Genomic DNA, 19,488 nt, shown 5'->3' on the forward strand with positions numbered 1-19,488 from the left:
GAAGAAGAAAAAAAATCCAACATAGTTGCAGGCATAAGTACAAAGTATTTTGATAAGTGTGTGGGTGGAGGGAGTGAGGGACGATGACAGGACCATACCAAAGGTTAGAGTCAATCCTCTTCTGAGAATAAAAACATTGGATTAAACCTAAAGTGTTAGTCAATCAATAACTAGGAGAGTTGTAAAATAAAGCCACTTTAAGATGCTTCTTTATACATCACCGTGCACCACACTGTGAATCTGAAATGGAACTTGGTTTGTGCACGGATTGTGTCATGTTACTGTGTGGGCTGTGGAGAGGTCAAGGCCAGAACAAGAACCCCTGTTGGAACCAATCAGATACTGTAGATATCACACATAATATTATTGCTCATAACTGCACAGGAGCCTCTGGGTGCGTGCACAAACAATTATCAGTAACTTCTTATCATTGGTTATTTAATCAACTATGTACTGTACCTGGCTTTATGTTGTTTACCGGCAAAAATAATTAGCGTATATACCTATAATTACTCCTGCTGAAATACAGTTGCACAATATTTGAATAAATAATGACATTTTCATGGTGATTTATATCATTTATTTATAACGATATCAGCAACATCTCTACTAAAAAACATTGTGTTTTATATTGATTCAGAGTAGAAAGATTTGATGAAATAAATTAGGAATTAATACTTTAACATATATATATGTTTTTATGGTTTTTATGCACAGTTGGTTTAGGCACTTTGAACGTGGTGCTGCTTGTCCATGTTCACAGCTGTTTGTCCAAAAGTGAAGTAGTATCATTTTACAAATGTGAACTGTATTTTATTTGCAGTGGTCGGAATGTGCACACAAAAATATCATATAAAAACATCAAAATCAAAGAAGCTATGAATTCATTTAAATTTGAATCCAGAATCAGATTTTGCTCTAGACTAGTGGTCTAGTAAGTGAAGTAAATCAGTTATAACACAATGTATATGAATAGACAGTCTAGATAAATGCTAAAGTGTAGTGAAGAGTCAATATACAGTTAGTGCAGGTTGCGGTCTATTAAGTGATGTAGATCAGTAATAACACAGTAAGCAGTAATCAGTCTATATAAATGCTGAATGTAGAGAAGAGACAATATACAATTAGTGCAAAGTGTGGTCTAGGTAGTGATGTAGATCAGTAATAACACAGTATACAAGAATAGACAATCTGTATGAATGCTGAGATGTAGTAAAGAGTCGATGTACAATTAGTGCAAAGTGTGGTCTAGGTGGTGATGAAGATCAGTGATAACACAGTATACAAGAATAGACAGATTATATGAATGCTGAAATGTAGTAAAGAGTCAATATCAGTAATAATACAATATACAAGAATAGACAGACTATATAAATGCTGAAATGTAGTAAATTGTCAATATAGTCAATATACAGTTAGTGCAGATTGTGGTCTAGAAGATTGAACATTAGTCTGGGGTGTCTGCTCTGTATTTTTTACTGCACAAGAGGCGGGATCAACAGGCATAGTTCAAATGACTCTGTACGCAATGGGATAGTCCTTCAACCAATCAGACCAACACGTACTTTGCAGAACCGGTCAGTAGTAAGGCAAAGTAGTAACACATCCTTCTTTTGTAGGAATTATTCCAGGGAAAGTTTCTGTTCCATTTTCAGAGAAAACTTGCCTTTTAAACCAGCAGCGACAGCGGCATCAACGGGTTGCTGCGCTTCGGTGGCCGCCATGTTGAATGTTAACAAAAAGCTGCTCGCCGTCGCTTCTCTATCATCATCGTGTTTTTCTCATATGATCATACAAAGTAATATTTGGATGTATTTAAAACTGTGTTGCTAAGTATTTAATAATAATAATAATAATTTATCATATTCATTTGTAGATCCATTGTTTGGTTTAGCAGGCAGCTCAGAGTTTGCATTGTGCTAAGAATCTTTTGGAGTGGATTTTTTAATTTCTTATTTTCCGGGGCAGTTGTTTTGAAAAATGTTGAAAAATCAAAAAATGACTCAAGTAAACGTAATAAGTAGTTCATTTAAAATGTACTTTAAGTAAAAGTTACTTAGTTACATAAAAAAAAAAACTGTAAAACGTGGCGGGGGGATTTAGCCAGTGTCCATTATGTTTAAAAAGTAATCTTTTGAAAGTTTGTTTTTTCAAAAATGTAAATGTCTGAAAAGATACATTAACATTGTTCTAATAGCAAAGATAAACACTTTTGCAAGGAGCTGTAGCCGCGTCTCATTAGGGGCTGAGCCCCCCTAAAGGTCTGATCCTAGAATCGCCCCTGGGATTCACAGCCATTCATTTTCATCCCTCTGGCCCAGTTTAATGCAAGTTAATTTTATACAGTAGGCTACATGTAGTTGGGGGTCTCTCTACTCTGTCTCTCTTTCAGCTAAGGGGTCCTTGGCCTAAAAACGTTGAAGATCTCTGGATTAAAGTATCCAGTATTTTACAAAAAATATATAAACAGAAAATACAGAACATTTTAAACATTAAAATATCCTGTAAAATCTATGAAGACACAGCAAACTTTTCTTGCCACACCCCACTACTGAGAAAGAAATCAGATGAAATGCAGCTGAGTGTTACATTTACAACCACCAGGGGGCAGCTTCCTTGACTTCACTATAGTATCATGCACTGGCCAACTACCTGTGCCTTTGGCTGTACCTGTGGCTGAGACTATACATATAGGAGAGTTGTATTTGTTTAGCTCTTAATTAGCTATAACTCTAATTAAGTCGACCAATATGTTATTGTTGAGAAAATAAAGTACTTTGTGTCAGATTTCTTTTCCCTATGCAACACTAGGCCTATATAATGTGTATCAATTCCAGCCATCCTCTCATAATTCCTTAAATAAACTCACTGGTTTTACCACCACATATCCTACAGATGTCCTCACAGCCGCTTGTACTCTGTACCTTTGAACTGAGAGTAGTGTGTGTGTGTGTGTGTGTGTGTGTGTGTGTGTGTGTGTGTGTGTGTGTGTGTGTGTGTGTGTGTGTGTGTGTGTGTGTGTGTGTGCCGCGCTATAAAAGCAGCCATCCTCCTGGCAGAGAGCAACAAGTAGCCCAGGTGACGCGTCCCTCTCCCCGCTCAGAGCGCTCCGCTGCCCGCAGGTGCGTATTCTGTTCTCCTCATGTGGAAGAGAGGCCACGTCGTCACATGTGAAGTGATTGTAATCCAGGAAATCTGTCTAATCAATTTAAGGATCCAGGGAGCGCGGGGAAATGTGTTATATGCAGTTTTTCTAAGTTATCTTAGAGCCGAATTAGTGATAAGTTTATGTTTTGGTAATTGTGTGTGTGTTATTTTTTTTTTTTATCACAGTCATTTTGGAGATTTAGTTCTACTGGATCAACTGTAAAGGTGATCAAGTTGAGGCTATTGTCAGTAAATAATTTCATTGTGTTATAATGACTATTATACAGATTGTTTGTAGACTAAAATGATTGCTTTAAAAAGAGTTATTTTATTTTGAAAAGGTGACCTGCAAAGATAGCACATGTCCACTTTATCAACGACAGCTTTTGCTCCACTAGTAAACATGTTCCTTCTAATTTTGCCAATAATATAATGACGTGTATATCTGACTTGTTTTATTAATTTATTCTAACTTTTTCCCCCTTCCCAGACAGTCATGGTTCCAAGACCACAAGTGGGGACTGATTCCTCCCCCACTCTTGGTATGTCCTTTTCTCTTGCATACTTTAAATAACCTGCTCAAACTGTGTTGTTGCCACCTTTTCTATAACATCCCCTTATGTCTGCCCTGCATTAGATGACAACGTTCCGGCTAAAGATGTGGCCATCCTGCCGGCTTACTCCACCGTGGACCTGGTGAATGAGGATCCAGATGCAGAAGATCCCTGGGATCTCCCAGAGCTCAAAGACACTGGGATCAAGTGGTCAGGTGAGGCAGCTCTCCATTCTCTGCACAGCGAGAGAACACCTTTACAAAACCTGACTCTAATTCAGTACTCTGTGGATTTTTTTCTTCTTCTCACAGAGCTGGATACAAAAGGGAAGATTATGAGAGTGCTGACTGGTATTTTGAAGGCTGTTACGCTGCTGGGACTTCTCTACCTGTTTATCTGCTCGCTGGATGTTCTCAGCTCTGCTTTCCAGCTGGTCGGAGGTAAAATCACACAATTACATCTAATATGTTGTATCTTTATCACCGCCCATCACTGCACATTTAGTTCATTTACTTGATAATAAGGTCCAACAAAGTGCGGCTTATTTAATGTGCGTGGAGTGCTGTTTTTTACCTGTGTGTGTGTGTGTGTGTGTGTGTGTGTGTGTGTGTGTGTGTGTGTGTGTGTGTGTGTGTGTGTGTGTGTGTGTGTGTGTGTGTGTGTGTGTGTGTGCAGGCAAAGCTGCTGGTGACATCTTCCAGGACAATGTAATATTGTCCAATCCTGTGGCTGGGCTGGTGATCGGGGTGTTAGTCACAGTGTTGGTGCAGAGCTCCAGCACCTCCTCCTCTATTGTGGTCAGCATGGTGTCCTCTGGATGTAAGTACTGTAGTACGCACACTTGTATTAGTCGACTCTTTCAACCCAGACACGTGCATGGAGCTGTAGTGAAGGGCTGCACAATATGTTTTTTTATCGCCTTCGCAATATCAACTGGCGCAACAACCACATCACCAAAGGTTGCAAAATATCGCGAAAGACACAGTTTTGATGTTGGTTTATGGAAAATATCAGTAGAAAAATGCACTTTCAAATGTAACTGTCATTCTTTTTTTTAGTGCTGACTTTTATATTCAATTAAGTGTTCAATTTGTTCAGTAAAAGAATGTTGGAAATGATTTCCTTTCATTTAAGCAGTTTGTTGTATTTTAAATTTTAAAGCAGCAGAACTGAGTACACATTAATATCTGTGTAATATGTATCGCAAGTAATATCGTTATCGTGATATTGAACAGCGCTATCGCATATGGCAAATTTTCCTCATATGGTGCAGCCCTACTGTAGTCTAGAGCTGCAAAGATGAATCAATTAGTTGTCTCTTAAACTATTAAAGTAATCGGTAACTGCTTTGATCATCGATTATTCTAAGAACCACGTGAATCCATCTCCAAACAGCTACATTTCTATGTGAAAACCTTGTTTTAATCACTAAAACAACTTTATCTATGATTTCTCGGTTTGAGTCATAAACATTCTCAGATTCCAGCTTAAATCTTAAATGTGAATATTTTCTGGATTCTTCACTCGTCTGTCCTTTGACAGTAAACTGAATATCTTTGAGTTGTAGACAAAACAAAAAGACATATGAGGACGTCATTTTAGGCTTTGGAAGAAAAAAAACAGATTAACAGATTAATCGACTATGAAAATAATCGTTTGTTGCAGCCCTATTATAGTGTCTCACACACTAATATAATGGCACTTCTGTTCTGCAGTGCTGGACGTTCAGTCTGCAGTGCCGATCATCATGGGCGCCAACATCGGAACATCTGTCACCAACACTATAGTGGCCATGATGCAGGCAGGAGACCGAAATGAGTTCCGCAGGTAAATCAGAGCATGTAATGATAAAGATAGGGCAAAGACAATGCTGCGGTACAATAATAACTCCAGAAACAGTGTCTGGTGCATACAAGAGCATGTTCCTTCACTTCCAGGGCCTTTGCTGGCGCTACGGTCCACGACTTCTTCAACTGGCTGTCCGTGCTGATTCTTCTGCCCCTGGAAGTCGCCACCGGTGTTCTGTACAAACTCACCAACCTCATAATCCAATCCTTTAATATCCAGAGCGGGGAGGACGCCCCCGACCTGCTCAACGTCATCACTGACCCTCTCACCAACTCCATCATCCAGGTAGAGTCAAGCTTATTACAGTTTAGGTCAGTTTTAGTTAGTTTTGTGTGATTGCTAGTTTTAGGTTACTTTTAGTTTTTTCTGAAAGGTTTAGTTTTACAGTAGTGTTAGTTTGTTTTTGTTAGGGGCCAGTATATTGTCTCAGATGTATGCAGCTACATATACATACAAAATACAGGTAGGGCTGTGCAATATATTGATATTATATCGACATCAATATATGAGGCTAGATATCGTCTTAAATTTTGGATATCGTAATATGCACACGTGTTGTCTTTTCCTGGATTTAAAGGCTGCATTACAGTAAAGTGATGTCATTTTCTGAACTTACCAGACTGTAATAGCTGTTCTATTATTTGCCTTTACCCACTTAGTCATTATATCCACATTACTGATGATTATTTATCACAAATCTCATTGTGTAAATATTTTGTGAAAGCACCAATTGTCAACCCGACAATATCGCCGCAATATCGACATCAATGTATTTGTTGAAAATATTGTGATATTTGATTTTCTCCATATCGCCCAGCCCTAATTACAGGTATGGAGAACTGTATAGGACTAGCCATGATGTTTAATGTTTCATCTTCGTGCTACTTTAGTGTCCCATGTGAAGCGCCATTTTCTGGAATGTTAATATCATGATTATTATTGTAATTTTTGTTTTTTTTTGCTTTTTAACCTGGCAATATAGTTTCAGTTTAGTTTTAGTTTTTCTTGAAGGTTTTAGTTTTTATTTAGTTTCATGTTACAAAAATATTTTTTACTGCTTATTTTGGTTTTAGTTTTAGTGCACTACAATAACCCTGGGTGGAGTCAGTGGCATTGAAATCATCAAGAAATATGTAACATTACCATAAAGAACCCTTTTTTTAAATGTCTTTAAAATTGTGTTGTTGTTTTTTTTAGCTGGACAAATCTGTTATCACTGGCATTGCCACTGGTGACCCAGCAGCCAGAAACAAGAGTCTGATCAAAATATGGTGCAAAAAAGAGACTAACACGGTAAGAAAGCAACAAGAGCTGCATCACGTGCATAAATTATTAGTTTGCCACACACCGAACATAACATAGTAGCAGTAAAAACATATGATAAAGCTGTGGTTACCGCTGCTTTTTCCTGTTAATGATTGATTTTGTCCTTGTTGTATTGTGACCACAGTGATTGTGTTCTTAGATCATGCTTTGAAGGTGTGTTATTTCATAAAAGGTGGAATGTTACGTATGATCATTTAAAGATTATTATGGCAGCATTGACTTCTTAATTATTGCTGCTCAGGGGCGGAGCCAGACGTAAACATTCGAGGCTCAGCCCAGACCTGAATATCTTGAAAAAAATCACTATTTTTCAAGATATTTGATAATAGAATGCCTAAAAATATGTACATCATTTGGGAAAAACATAAAAGTTGCCAAGGAAAAGAGTTATCCTGTAGAGCCAACATCCTAATTGTTCTCCAACTGTTAATAACCAGAACACAACGGATGTTGAGTATGATTCATTTTCACTCCTGACACCTAAAAAGGGACAAAGAATGTTGGATGTTACTATTTTTAAGTTAGGCTACATAACATAGGTAGGGTAGGGATTTGGCGTAAACAGCATTACTAATCTGGAAACCTATCTTTCTTCCACTGTGCTGGAGTAGAGATCATAGAATGATCGGCGATATTTCCCCAGTAATAGAACCTTTGCTCCATTTATTTGCCGGTCCAGTCAGAGGCTATATTTACATTGCTATATTTTGGTTTAAAAATGAATATCTTTTGCTACGTTTACACCTCGCATTCCCCCATCTCTGGCGTTTCAGAGCCTCTAAACCGGAGACATTTGAAATCACTTCTGACCCCGTTATGGTTTGGAATCTGCGGGGTTGTGTTGCAGTCTCAACGGCCGCAAACGGAGACCTTTGGCAACACCGACACCGATGCCAATGTTTCGCTGCCTGATTGGGAAATTAACTCTCGTTCTCTGAGACTAAGCTACTAACGTAACCATGGCAACTACCAGCAACGGGCGGAGTAAACATGCTGCTTCCTGTTGACCCCGGCACGTGCATGCCCAGTATACGAGAATGTTGATAAGATATGCGGTTTGGGTGTGTTAGTTTAAACGGTGATTAGTTCTTCTACTGGAGTGTGCACGGAGATCGCTTTTGGCTCAAAAAAACTAAAACGTAGCAATGTAAATGTTGCCAAGGAGACTGAGGGGAAATTACACAAAGTTGAAGCTTTTCTAAAACGCTAAAAGATTCCGGGTGTTTTTATTAGAAACCATTCGGGGCTATTTTTTTTGCTTTTAGACTTTCTGGAACGCAACAGTGGAGAACTGCACTGCTGGTGCAGTCTGCTGGGAGGAAGGAAACCTGACCTGGACCCAGATGAACTCGTCTTGGACCGATTACCAACAGAAATGTAAGCGTGCCTCCATCAGTGAATACTATCAGTGAATTCTTTCAAAGAAAGAAAGAAAAAAAGAACATTTACAAAGCAATTAGGAGCATCTGATCCACTGAAGCTCAGTGATATATGAGACACAACAACCTCCTTCATCCAGAACCTCTGATGTCCGAACAATGACTACCTTTGAGTCGTTATAGTGACTCAGCTAATACCCTCCCTTGACCCGTCTACCTGCTCAATACGTCTATTCACGCTGCCTCATTAAAGCACCTGAGTGCCACATGACCATAAAATGGTCAAAGTATTCTGCCCCCAGTTAAAGTAAATGCTTTTGTGCTTGGCTTTAGAAATAGGAAAAACACTTTCCACTTTTTCAATTTGATTACATCAGAAACTGGTCTTGAGCTCTTAAAAAAAACAAAACATTCTTGCTATCATCTCAATTTATCAAAGAAAGATTTGCTCTAAAGTGAGTCACGCACATGAGGCTATTTTTGGCTGCGACATAATGCGAGACAAGAGTGGACGCTTAAATGTCAATCATCTCTTTGACCGTCTGTTGCAGGCAAACACATCTTCGTCAATGCTAATCTGCCGGACCTGGCCGTGGGCCTCATTCTCCTGGCCCTGTCTCTGCTCGTCCTCTGCACCTGCCTCATCCTCATCGTCAAGCTGCTCAACTCCATGCTAAAGGGACAGGTGGCCGTGGTCATCAAGAAGGTGCTCAACATGGGTAAATAGTCTGTTAGTCTCCAGCCTGTTTGATAGTCAGCACATCTACCTTCTAGGGCTGGGTATCGCCACTGATTTCACGAATAGATTCCATTCTGATTGATAAGGTCCCAAATCCATTACTTACTTCTGTGATTCAATGTCAATTAGATATTTCTGTTGCAAAACCAATTTAGCTTGGATATGAAAGAGATTCTACAATTGTACAAGTTTCCCACTAACCTGCTGCATTATTAAAAGTATCAATGTTTACATTAATAATTCACCCCAAAACAGTTACATTAATGTACTGATATTTCACAAGAACACACAATTAAGTGCAACTCTACAGTCAGTGAGTTTTTTTGAGTGACATTTCATTCAGATATCTTGAGGTGACACAGGGACCCCTTTTAAAATGGCCATGCCAGTTTTTCCCTCGCCAAAATCTAGCCTAACTTTGCTCATTTAACCCACATCTAGACAAGCTAGCATGAAATAGTTTGTACCCATGGATTCCTTAGGTTTTTTTAGTTACCCAGCCCTTCAGTTCTCCATAGGGATGCTTGATGAACGACACAGGTACAGCCTCCCTGCTTTTTGGCTCGCCTCCAGATCCATCAGTCCTGCTGCGTGACTGAGACACAATACTGTTGTGATAAAACTAGTCGTTTGCTCTAATCGTGAGGTGGTAATGTGTGCATTAACACTGTGTTTACTTCATCAGGTTTATTGCCCGCTTTCTATGTTTCTGTTTGACTACAGACTTCCCCTTCCCCTTCGCCTGGGTTACCGGCTACATTGCGATGTTCGTGGGAGCAGGGATGACTTTCATTGTTCAGAGCAGCTCCGTCTTCACCTCAGCTATAACTCCTCTAGTTGGTAAGTCATCATTTACATATTGGTTTAGCTGTATTTTCTAATTTTTATTTTTGATTACATCATGATTTATATCTTGTCAATGTTCTTTCACCAGGTATTGGTGTCATTAGCCTGGAGAGAGCCTATCCCCTGACACTGGGGTCTAATATTGGTACGACAACCACTGCTATACTTGCTGCTATGGCTAGCCCTGGAGAAACACTCTCCAACTCCCTGCAGGTAAGATGCAATACAAAGTTTCCCTTATGTGGCTGTTTTTAGCCATGCTAGCAACGTGGGTCTGTGAATGGCAATATTGTTATTTTGGTCAGACGACCACTTTGATCCAAACTGAAATATCTAACTATTGGAAACATTTAAACATTAACCAAAAGCATTCATGGTCCCCAGAGGATGAATCCTACTGACTTTGGTGATCCCCTGACTTTTACTTGAGGGCCATCATGAGGTTTAAATGTTTGTTATTTTTAGTGAAATATCTTAACTTCTATTTCAATCAGGAGAGACTTCGTTGAAAGGTACAAAGAATAAATAAATGTATTCATCACATCACACGATATTGAAATGTACAGAGACGATGGATGACGATGACTGGAGGTGAATGGGGTGGAGGAGGGTTGCACGATTTGCCCAAAATTACAACTGACAGCAGCAAAGAGAAGAGCAGATTTAAAGCAGGGATGCTATGATGTGATTGGCTCATGGAATTCATGGCCAATTCTGGTTGGTTTGACTGAAGAGGTCAGCTGATCAGTTTAAGAAAGAGAGAGGGTGAATGAAAGCTTAGAAGTCTTCCTGAAAGAATGTACGATGAAACTGAATAACCTTCATCCCCTTGCAGGGTAGGTTTATCCAAATATGTAAAATAAAGTAAATTGGAAAGATACATCAGATTTACCCTTACTACAAAATGGTACAATAGAATGTTGAATCATCTAGCGCCATCATCAAAACTAAAAACTCCCATTAGCCTCAGCTGCGCTAATTGTTTACTGCTAATTAGCACACTTTAGCATTCTAACATGCTAAACCACTAAGGCAAACATGGTAAACATTATACCTGCTAAACATCAACATGCTAGCATAGCATTATAATTGTTAGCATGCTGATAGCTTTTAACTCAAACATTGCTCGCTGATTGATATTTTCTATGATATCTGACAGTGATAGCTTTGTTTGACTGTCATCTGTGTTTTGTTTTTCTAGATTGCACTTTGCCATTTCTTCTTCAACATCATGGGGATCTTACTGTGGTATCCAATCCCCTTTACGCGGTTGCCCATCAGGTTGGCCAGAGGGCTGGGGAACCATACGGCTAAGTACCGCTGGTTTGCCATCTTCTACCTCTTCCTGTGCTTCTTGGTTTTACCTCTGTCTGTATTCGGCCTGTCGCTGGCTGGCTGGCAAGTCCTGGTCGGCGTCGGCGTGCCCATCGTTACGTTGGTCGTCTTTGTGATCATTGTCAACATTATGCAGTCTCGCTGCCCCCGCTACCTGCCAAAGTTCCTCCGTGACTGGGACTTTTTGCCACGGCCCCTGCACTCCATGGCGCCCTGGGACAAGGTGGTGACCAAGGTCTTTGGCTGCTGTAGCAAACACTGCTGCTGGTGCTGCAAGTGCTGCAAGTGCTGCAGGAAAAAGGAGGACGAAAAGATTCGGAGGAACAGCCAGAAGAGTCTGGAGATGTACGATAATCCAGCCATGTCAAGAGATGAGGATACAGCGGAGGCTGTTAAAGCAATGCATCTTTAATATTATCAAGTTAAATGTGTATCTTGAGGCTATACTCAATGCAATAATGTATTTGTAACACACCTCTTGTGTTGTGGTATGTTGATGATTCCTCTTTGTTGGATTATATGCTAACCACTGTAGTAAACACCACCATGCAGAGAATATGAACACAAGGGTTGGACATGTTAGAATGAACTTGTTGTTTCTGGCCATGTGATGTTTATTTTACGATGTTTTCAGTTTATTGTTCAGACTCACTATCTGCTATGACTTAACTATGGGTGGTTCCGAATGTTATGACATGTTTTTATATTTTTATGGTATGTGTAAGAGATTGCTGGTTTTATTTTCAACTTCGAACCAGCATTTCAAAATGTGTGTTATGCTTCAGTATTTAAGACTATAATATTTGTAAATTAAAGAAATTCCTATTTTTAAAGCGCAGTTTTGTCAATTTTTTCCATTCAGTACATCACTTTTCAATAGACTAGTGCAGTGTCCGTTCAAAACATGTCTGTTCAGAACCTACTGTTTGGCCTCCTGTATTGCTGCTAGTAGTTTTCTCCAGATCCATTGTACCCCAAAAGTACTTACAAATGGCCCTCAAGCCACTTAATATGCAACCCAACTGTATATTACTGACTTGCTGTGTACTTCTCTGTAAAACATTGTACTACTACATTAACCTAACCGAGAAATGTTACTGGTTACGTGGCCAGGGGCAGATCCAGAAGCTGAGATTTATTTCCCAATTATGGCAGCTATATACACTATAGGTGGTGCGCTGACGGTTGCTGGGCTGATGGTGGCCGGTTGAAAAAATGTATACATATCGCCCAACCCGGTCCCTAGCTAGCTAACCCCACGGTCTCCCCGCCGCTGGCAGGGAAGTTGAAGTTACATATAGTTACTGATATGTCATTTTAATTAGTCTCGCATTGTCAGACCTACCTCCACAGCACTCCGGAGGAAGGTCTGGTTTATTGGCATTTCTTTGAACCAATCACAATCGTTATGGGCGGCGCTAAGCGGCAGACTCAATGATGGTGCTGTTGTAAAATAGCTTCCGGAAGGAACTTGTTTTGGTGGAACATGTGTACGTTCAAAAGTAGTTTTAGTCGTGCAACAGAAACCTCAGATTGGACAGATAGATCTCTGCAGGGGAAATCCAGACAGCTAGCTAGACTGAGGAGCAGTTAACCATAGTCCTCACAAATCCACCAGAGGTTAGAACGCCAACACAGAGACAGAGGAAAGTGAAGCACATCCGGCCGAATTTCCAGCGGCACCCGAACAATCCTGTAAATGAAACGTTTGAAACGTGCATTTTAATCAATTCATTGAATATTCAACTCAGACATTTCTTGTTATGTGTCATGTTTCACATGATACATCAGGACGGTTCACTGGTTTCCTGTAAGTGTGCTAGGAGAAAATGACTTCCTGTAGCAAAAAAAGATTATCGCTTTCATATCTGATTTGCCTTTGAACAGTAAGTTTGTGACTTCAGACAATAACATCGATCAAAGTCTACCCACTGTATAATTAGAGAATTTCTTTTCCAGGTAGCTCTTGATTCTAAATTTATTTGGTAAGCAATTGTTAGTCCATAGATTTTGAAATACTCTATATGCAGTTTAGAGTTGTGGTTGAGGGTACAAATATCAATCAATCCCAGGTTAATACAGCCAGTAACCTGCGTGTACTGTTGTACTGTCCATCTGGCCAGAGTCCAATCAAAGTATCTGGGTTAAAGAAATATCAAGTCAAAGGGAGGCTGTAACCACATACTTTGTTTTATGTATTTATTACTTAATTATCACACACAGTTATTTATTGGGACAATGTTGACACAGTTATGTAATTGATTAAAGACAATGTTGAAAGACTTTCCGCCGTATACTTTGCTTTCTGTTTTCATTCCAGGTGAGTGATTTATTAGATAACTCACAGTGATAACACTTTTAAGAATTCGACACATTTGTATTATCTTAATATTTAGTTATCATATTCACCTATTTAGCAGCATTGATGAGCAGCCTGTGTTTTTGTCACACAATAAATTAAACAGGTGATAATTTAGTGCATTGTTAACATAAAAATTGTAAAATTATTCTAAATTTGTTCAAAATCTGCGGAATTCTGCATCTGCAGATTCCGTGTGGCCCTGATTATAATGCATGTGCCATGCTGGTGTCAAAATATGTTTTCTGTTATCACAGTGTTAGATGCTGGAGTTCATGTAAAGTGTAACCCAGTTTTATCTTCAGTTCCTGTGAAATTTGCCATATTTCTACCTCAACCACAGATAAATTTCAGGTAGGCAAAGATGGAGAATTGTAGAGCACTTTTTATGCAAAGATAAAATACAATACTGAGAGAGTAAATATAAATATTGAGCAATGTCTTAAAGCAAATACTGTAAACCTGTATTAATATGAAACAAACCGTGCCTCCCATTTCACCATCTGTCATAATTCTTCATCCAAAAACCTTTATCCACAAAACCTGTCAGCATTTTGCAACAATTGTTCACAAATATATAACCCTTTACCGGCTAACCTTGGAGAAATTGTTCTGAAGAAAGTGTTTTTTTCTGCAGTGGTGGAAGAAGTATTCAGATCCTTTATTGAAAGTGCTCATATTATGCTTTTGGGCTTTTCCCCTTTCCTTTATTGTGTTATATATCTTTTTTGTGCATGTTATAGGTTTACAAAGTGAAAAAGCCCAAAGTCCCCCCCAAAGGGACTTACCATCTCCAGCAGAAAACACTGCTCCAAACAGCTCTATTGTAGTCCAGCCTTTACTTCAGAGACAAACGTGGTCACTTTGGAACACAGGTTATAATGCTCGCCTAGCTGCTAGTGTGGCACGCCTCAAACCAAGCTAGTTAGAGCGGAGGCCCGAAGAGTTCAGATACTTATTGCATGTCTAGGAGACTAGCAGAATTAAAACGTTAGTTTAAATAACTTAACACTCTGAAAGGTCTTGCTCCAGTCTAGGTTGCGAAACTGGTTTGGGTTGTTCTGCCTGCATTTCGGGATCAGACTCGGGTTCAAACATGTACGGCTGAGCCGAAGCCATGGTTACCGGCTGAAGCGGGTTTGTTTTGGATCACACTAGCTTGCTTGTCAGGGCCCGCCCTAGTCTGCTTCTGACTGGTTAGTAGTCCTTACCGAGGTACTGTGTATGTGCAACTCCCAACAAAGATGGAACAGAAGTGAGAGGTCTCACTCTGTAGCTAAAACAGAGAGCTCAACACACAGGGTGAAAAGAGGAGTTGCAGAATGTGCAGTACAACAAAAATATGGTGTTTTTTGATAATTAAACTATGTAAACCTATTCTGGTACAACATCTAAATACAATTATGAACCTGAAAATGAGCATAATATGAGCACTTTAAGTAAAAGTATTAATACCTAATAACCTCTGTATGAGTAGCCATGTAATACGCAAGACAATGTAGAGCGTCATTGTTGCAAATTAGAACCCATTCATGCTGATTCAAGACCTATGTTGATTCAGTCCTGCATAACCCTGTCGGGGTTCTAATTCGCAATAAATACCAGCTCGCTCTACATTATCCTCAAAAAATGTCCCTTTTCTGCCGTTTTGTTGCTTTTTCCTACGATTTTGGCGCTTTTATGGTCGTTTTTGATGGTCTTTCTGGTGCTTTTGTCAACGTTTTTGACGTTTTTTTCAGATGTTTTGGGAATCTCAGCTTTTCTTAGACATGAGTAGGGGGGGCGCCAAGGAAAAAAGGTTGGGAACCACTGCTCTACATTATCCTTAAATTATTAAATAGGCTGTTTTATAAAACTATGGCTACACTTAACCGTGTTCATGATCAATTGAGTAGTAGTGCCAGGGAACGCTCAACCAATTATTGGCAGCGCTGCCCAATGCATGCAGATGGACAATAAACCAGATATATGACCACATAATAAAGGCCCTGTACGCCCACACAGCACTTTCCATTTAATACTTCTGATCAGACCTCTGCTCGGGTTGAAGTTGGGTGGAGCTCTGCTGCTGGAATTACATGAGGTCACCCAACCTCATGAACCGATGATAAAGGTGTTAATGGTCACAGCGAAAGTCAGCATACACATCCTAAAGATTAATATTTAGTGATCACATTCACCCATTTGGCAGCATTGATGAGCAGCAGGTGTTTTTGTCCCATGGCAAATTAAACAGTGAATGCATAATTTAGTGATTGCATTGTTAACATAAAAATGTATTAAGATCTGCGGAATTCTGCGTCTGCTGACGTGATTCCGTGTGGCCATGATTTTGTGCAAGTTAGGTCACTGACATGACATACTGGGACACTTTTATGAAATGGAGCCATCATTGATGTTAGTTACACGTGTGCTTATCCTGCTATTAAAAGTCAAAATGTGGAAAAGACTACTATTGACTTGTATGCAGCAAAGCCAAATGATAAATTGACTAATGATACTCTACCTGAAATTAATCTTTTTAATATGAAAATGCTCACTTCCTGTACACTTGAAAAGTTGTAGGTTCATTCAGATTTTGTATATTGACAGTTGACAGAAGTGTGAAATGATATTGGATAACAAGGCAGGCATTTGATTGGAGGATGAAGTGTTGTTACAGTAACGTTTATAGTGACGGCGCCCGCAAGTGGCCGTAGTAATTATACAGGAAGTAATGTACATATAACACAGGACTTTCACCCAGGACAGTGGGGTTTGACTCCTGTTTGAAAATAAAAGTGAACGGCGAGTTTTTTTTAACTTTAGGAACGTTCCGTTGTGCGTCAAGTGCGTAACCGAAAGTGAAGTAACGTATGATTTGAACCCAAACCATGATCTTTTTCTAAACTAAACTGAGTAGTTTTTGTGCCTAAACATAACCAAAATGCAACCGTTTCCCAACATTAGAGACGTGTTTAAATCTGCAATCTTTATGTTCAAAACCGCAACCGTCGCGTTAGAGGGTAGGAAGAAACAACCCATATAGTTGTATGGTTTGTAGGACTTGTGTCCACATATCTTGCAAAACAAGCAACCTACCTACCAACAGAGCTACAAAATCCTTCCTTCACCAAACCCTGCAGGTGCAATGTCTGCAGGCTCGCACAATTATCAAGAATACTGAATCAACTCTGAGAACAACACCTGAACACATACACCAGCTCTGCAGTGGTACAAACTGGCTCCAGTAAATAATAGCTTCCGAGAACAACTCTTACCGACTGGTCACTTCCCCCACTTACTTTTCTATTATTTCAAGTTAAGTGAACAGCAGTACACACTGCCCGTAGACTTGCAAAAGAAGCATGTCAACCTTTATTCACTGTGGGCAAAATCACTTTTCAGCGTATAGTGTAGCTTACTTTTAGCAATGTGGGTGGTGATACATGTTTTCCCCTGCAGGCTTCAGATGCACTCAGTTTCAGGGCAGTGCATTCAGTTCTCGTATTAGCTGCTGACATTTTTAGGCTAAGTGGTATTCTGACCTTGAGACATTCAGTCAGGTTTCTGGGTCTGTATCATTTAAAAATGTTGACACTGTGTGTGTAGCAGGTATGGAAAAGTGTTTGTATTCCACCAAATAGCCCTCATTTTACTGTGTATTCATTTTTGTTTATTTGCTCCTTATTCAATGAAGGGATTGTGTATGTATTTTGCATGGGTAATGCGCCCATCGTTTGTGGACGTACTATTTGTTTTCCCGACTCTTGTCAGACGATGTTGGATCTGGCCGAGAGCGGTAGGTACTTTGTGTAACGCGAGGCGGATGTATAAAATACTATGTTTAATGTGTATTTAAGTGATTAGACAGGCTGATTGTGGTTAGTATAGGTTTTTAGCAGTTGGACTGTTTCATTCTCTTTCGTGTATTTCTGTTTATTATTCAGTTCTGAGTGTTTTAGTGAGCTAGCTTACATGCTATGTTTTCATATGTATCTGCGTTGGCATAAAGTTGGTTAAAGTGTGAGACATCTGAGAGCAGTGTTATATAGGCTATATATTACAAAAGTATTTTTATATTCTTATGTTGTATTTTTGCATTTATTGTTTCCTATGTGTTTTTATTTTATTGAGAAATGAAATTATTTCTAAGAGAAATGTTGGATCTGGCCGAGAGCGGCGTGTGTTGAGGGAATTCTACCAACGCTGTGTTTCTCCTCTCTAAAACACTCAACAGCAATAAATGTCCTGTGCCAAAGTCTGAGTCTCTAGTCGTCTGCTTCACAAGTTAGACAGGCCGATTACATGTGGAAAAAAAAAGAGCTTGTTCCGCAGGGCACCAGAAACCCTGATAACATTCCTGAGTTATTTCATATTGTGCTATTGTTCACTCGCCTACATTCAAATGAAAAATCTACACACATATTTTACATTTAAGAAATGTATCCCTGTGCCTGCCAGGCAGCCTCTCCCCTTCGGGGGCTTCGCCCTCTGGTCGGCCCAGGCTAACGCCCTATTGTTGGCTGCCCCAAGGGCTGCCAGTGGACAATAATGCAGTAACATCTATTATCATACCTGTGTGTGTGTGTGTGTGTGTGTGTGTGTGTGTGTGTGTGTGTGTGTGTGTGTGTGTGTGTGTGTGTGTGTGTGTGTGTGCCTAGTACTGTGTCAATTCCAATTACAAACAGACATTGGTCTTAAATTTGTCCAACTAAATCCCTCTATTTTGCATAACTGTTCACATTAAACAATCTTAAGAAAATGTCCACAATGCCTGACACAAAAAAGTTATCAAACCAAAGTTAAATTTCATCACATTTCACAGGCCTCACTGTGTGGGATAAACCTGAGCTCAAAGGGGAGTACACACAAAAACATTATTGTTAGATTTACTTAATCCTGTTATGTCAAGAATTGAGTTATGTTTGATATACAGTAATTGGATAATATTATTAAGGTGGCAATAACTGACCTATGTGCAACCAACATGACTTTATTAGGCAATACCGACATTATCTGGTCAACTCGGATGTAATGAATAGGTCAGTGTCCAGCTAACTAAACTGACCAACATAAATTCTCCTCCTACCTACTCAATTGTGACATTGACATTGATTGTGACACAATCAACCTCAACCTCTGGACTTCAGACAACATCTGTATCTAGCGACCTGGTGAACAATACCCCTTGCCAAGGTGATTGAAGGACATAAAAACTAAATCATGAATATAACAAGCAGCTACTGATGTAATGCTAACAGGGCCTGAAGTTAACAGTGAGCGCCAAATGCGGATGAATTTTGCCTGGCAGGTGAAACTGTCAATCCACCTGCCACATTGGCGGGTAGCCAATGAGAATTGAATATTCTGTTAGTTGTTAGTTGGTTGTTAGTTGGACTAGTTTGTGTATTCAGAGGAGCAGTCAATATATAACTGTCCGTGAAATCCATGAATAAAAAGTTACAAAATATAAACTCTAAGAGTCATTAATTTTATTGATCTCGTTAAGAACTTGACAGTACTTCAGTGTAAACGGACTGTATTTATATAGCATTTGGCTAGTCTGAACAACTACTGTGCTTTTACATAGCACAGGAGCCTTTCACCATTCACACCGCCAAAGCTGCCCTACAAGGTGCACTTTGACATGGGACTGCAGGGCTGGGGATTGAAACACCGACCTTCAGATCGGTAGACGACCGCGCTACCACCTGAGCCACAGCCACACCTGTGTATTCTTAACAAGTTCAAAAACGATTCTCGTGCATTTCCTGTATTTCACCTTGGCAAAATAAAGGCTGGTAAAAAGCCTGTGTGGCTAGCGGATTTTAAAATCCACCTGGCACAGTGGCTGGTTGCCAAAAAAGTTAACTTCAGGCCCTGAACGCCAACAATATGTAATCCCTCTATTTTGCTATTGTGTCTCTGAAGTTCTTTAAAGCTAAGGTGAGATGGGTGGTCTGCGGGTGGATA

At 39.7% G+C, this 19,488-nt stretch overlaps 1 protein-coding gene across 1 annotated transcript; it reads left to right on the forward strand.

The window, feature by feature from the left end:
* The first annotated feature begins 3,643 nt into the window (after window positions 1-3,643).
* LOC144522973 (sodium-dependent phosphate transport protein 2B-like) lies at window positions 3,644-11,903 on the forward strand. The gene is made up of 12 exons (XM_078258217.1): window positions 3,644-3,689; window positions 3,785-3,916; window positions 4,013-4,141; window positions 4,377-4,520; window positions 5,417-5,528; window positions 5,639-5,834; window positions 6,747-6,842; window positions 8,141-8,252; window positions 8,806-8,973; window positions 9,717-9,833; window positions 9,928-10,052; window positions 11,041-11,903. The coding sequence occupies exons 1-12, from the start codon at window positions 3,644-3,646 to the stop codon at window positions 11,584-11,586; spliced, it is 1,923 nt and encodes a 640-aa protein (XP_078114343.1). The 3' UTR covers window positions 11,587-11,903.
* The last annotated feature ends 7,585 nt before the right edge of the window (window positions 11,904-19,488 follow it).

Source organism: Sander vitreus, chromosome 9 (assembly GCF_031162955.1).
Source record: "Sander vitreus isolate 19-12246 chromosome 9, sanVit1, whole genome shotgun sequence".
NCBI lineage: Eukaryota > Metazoa > Chordata > Actinopteri > Perciformes > Percidae > Sander > Sander vitreus.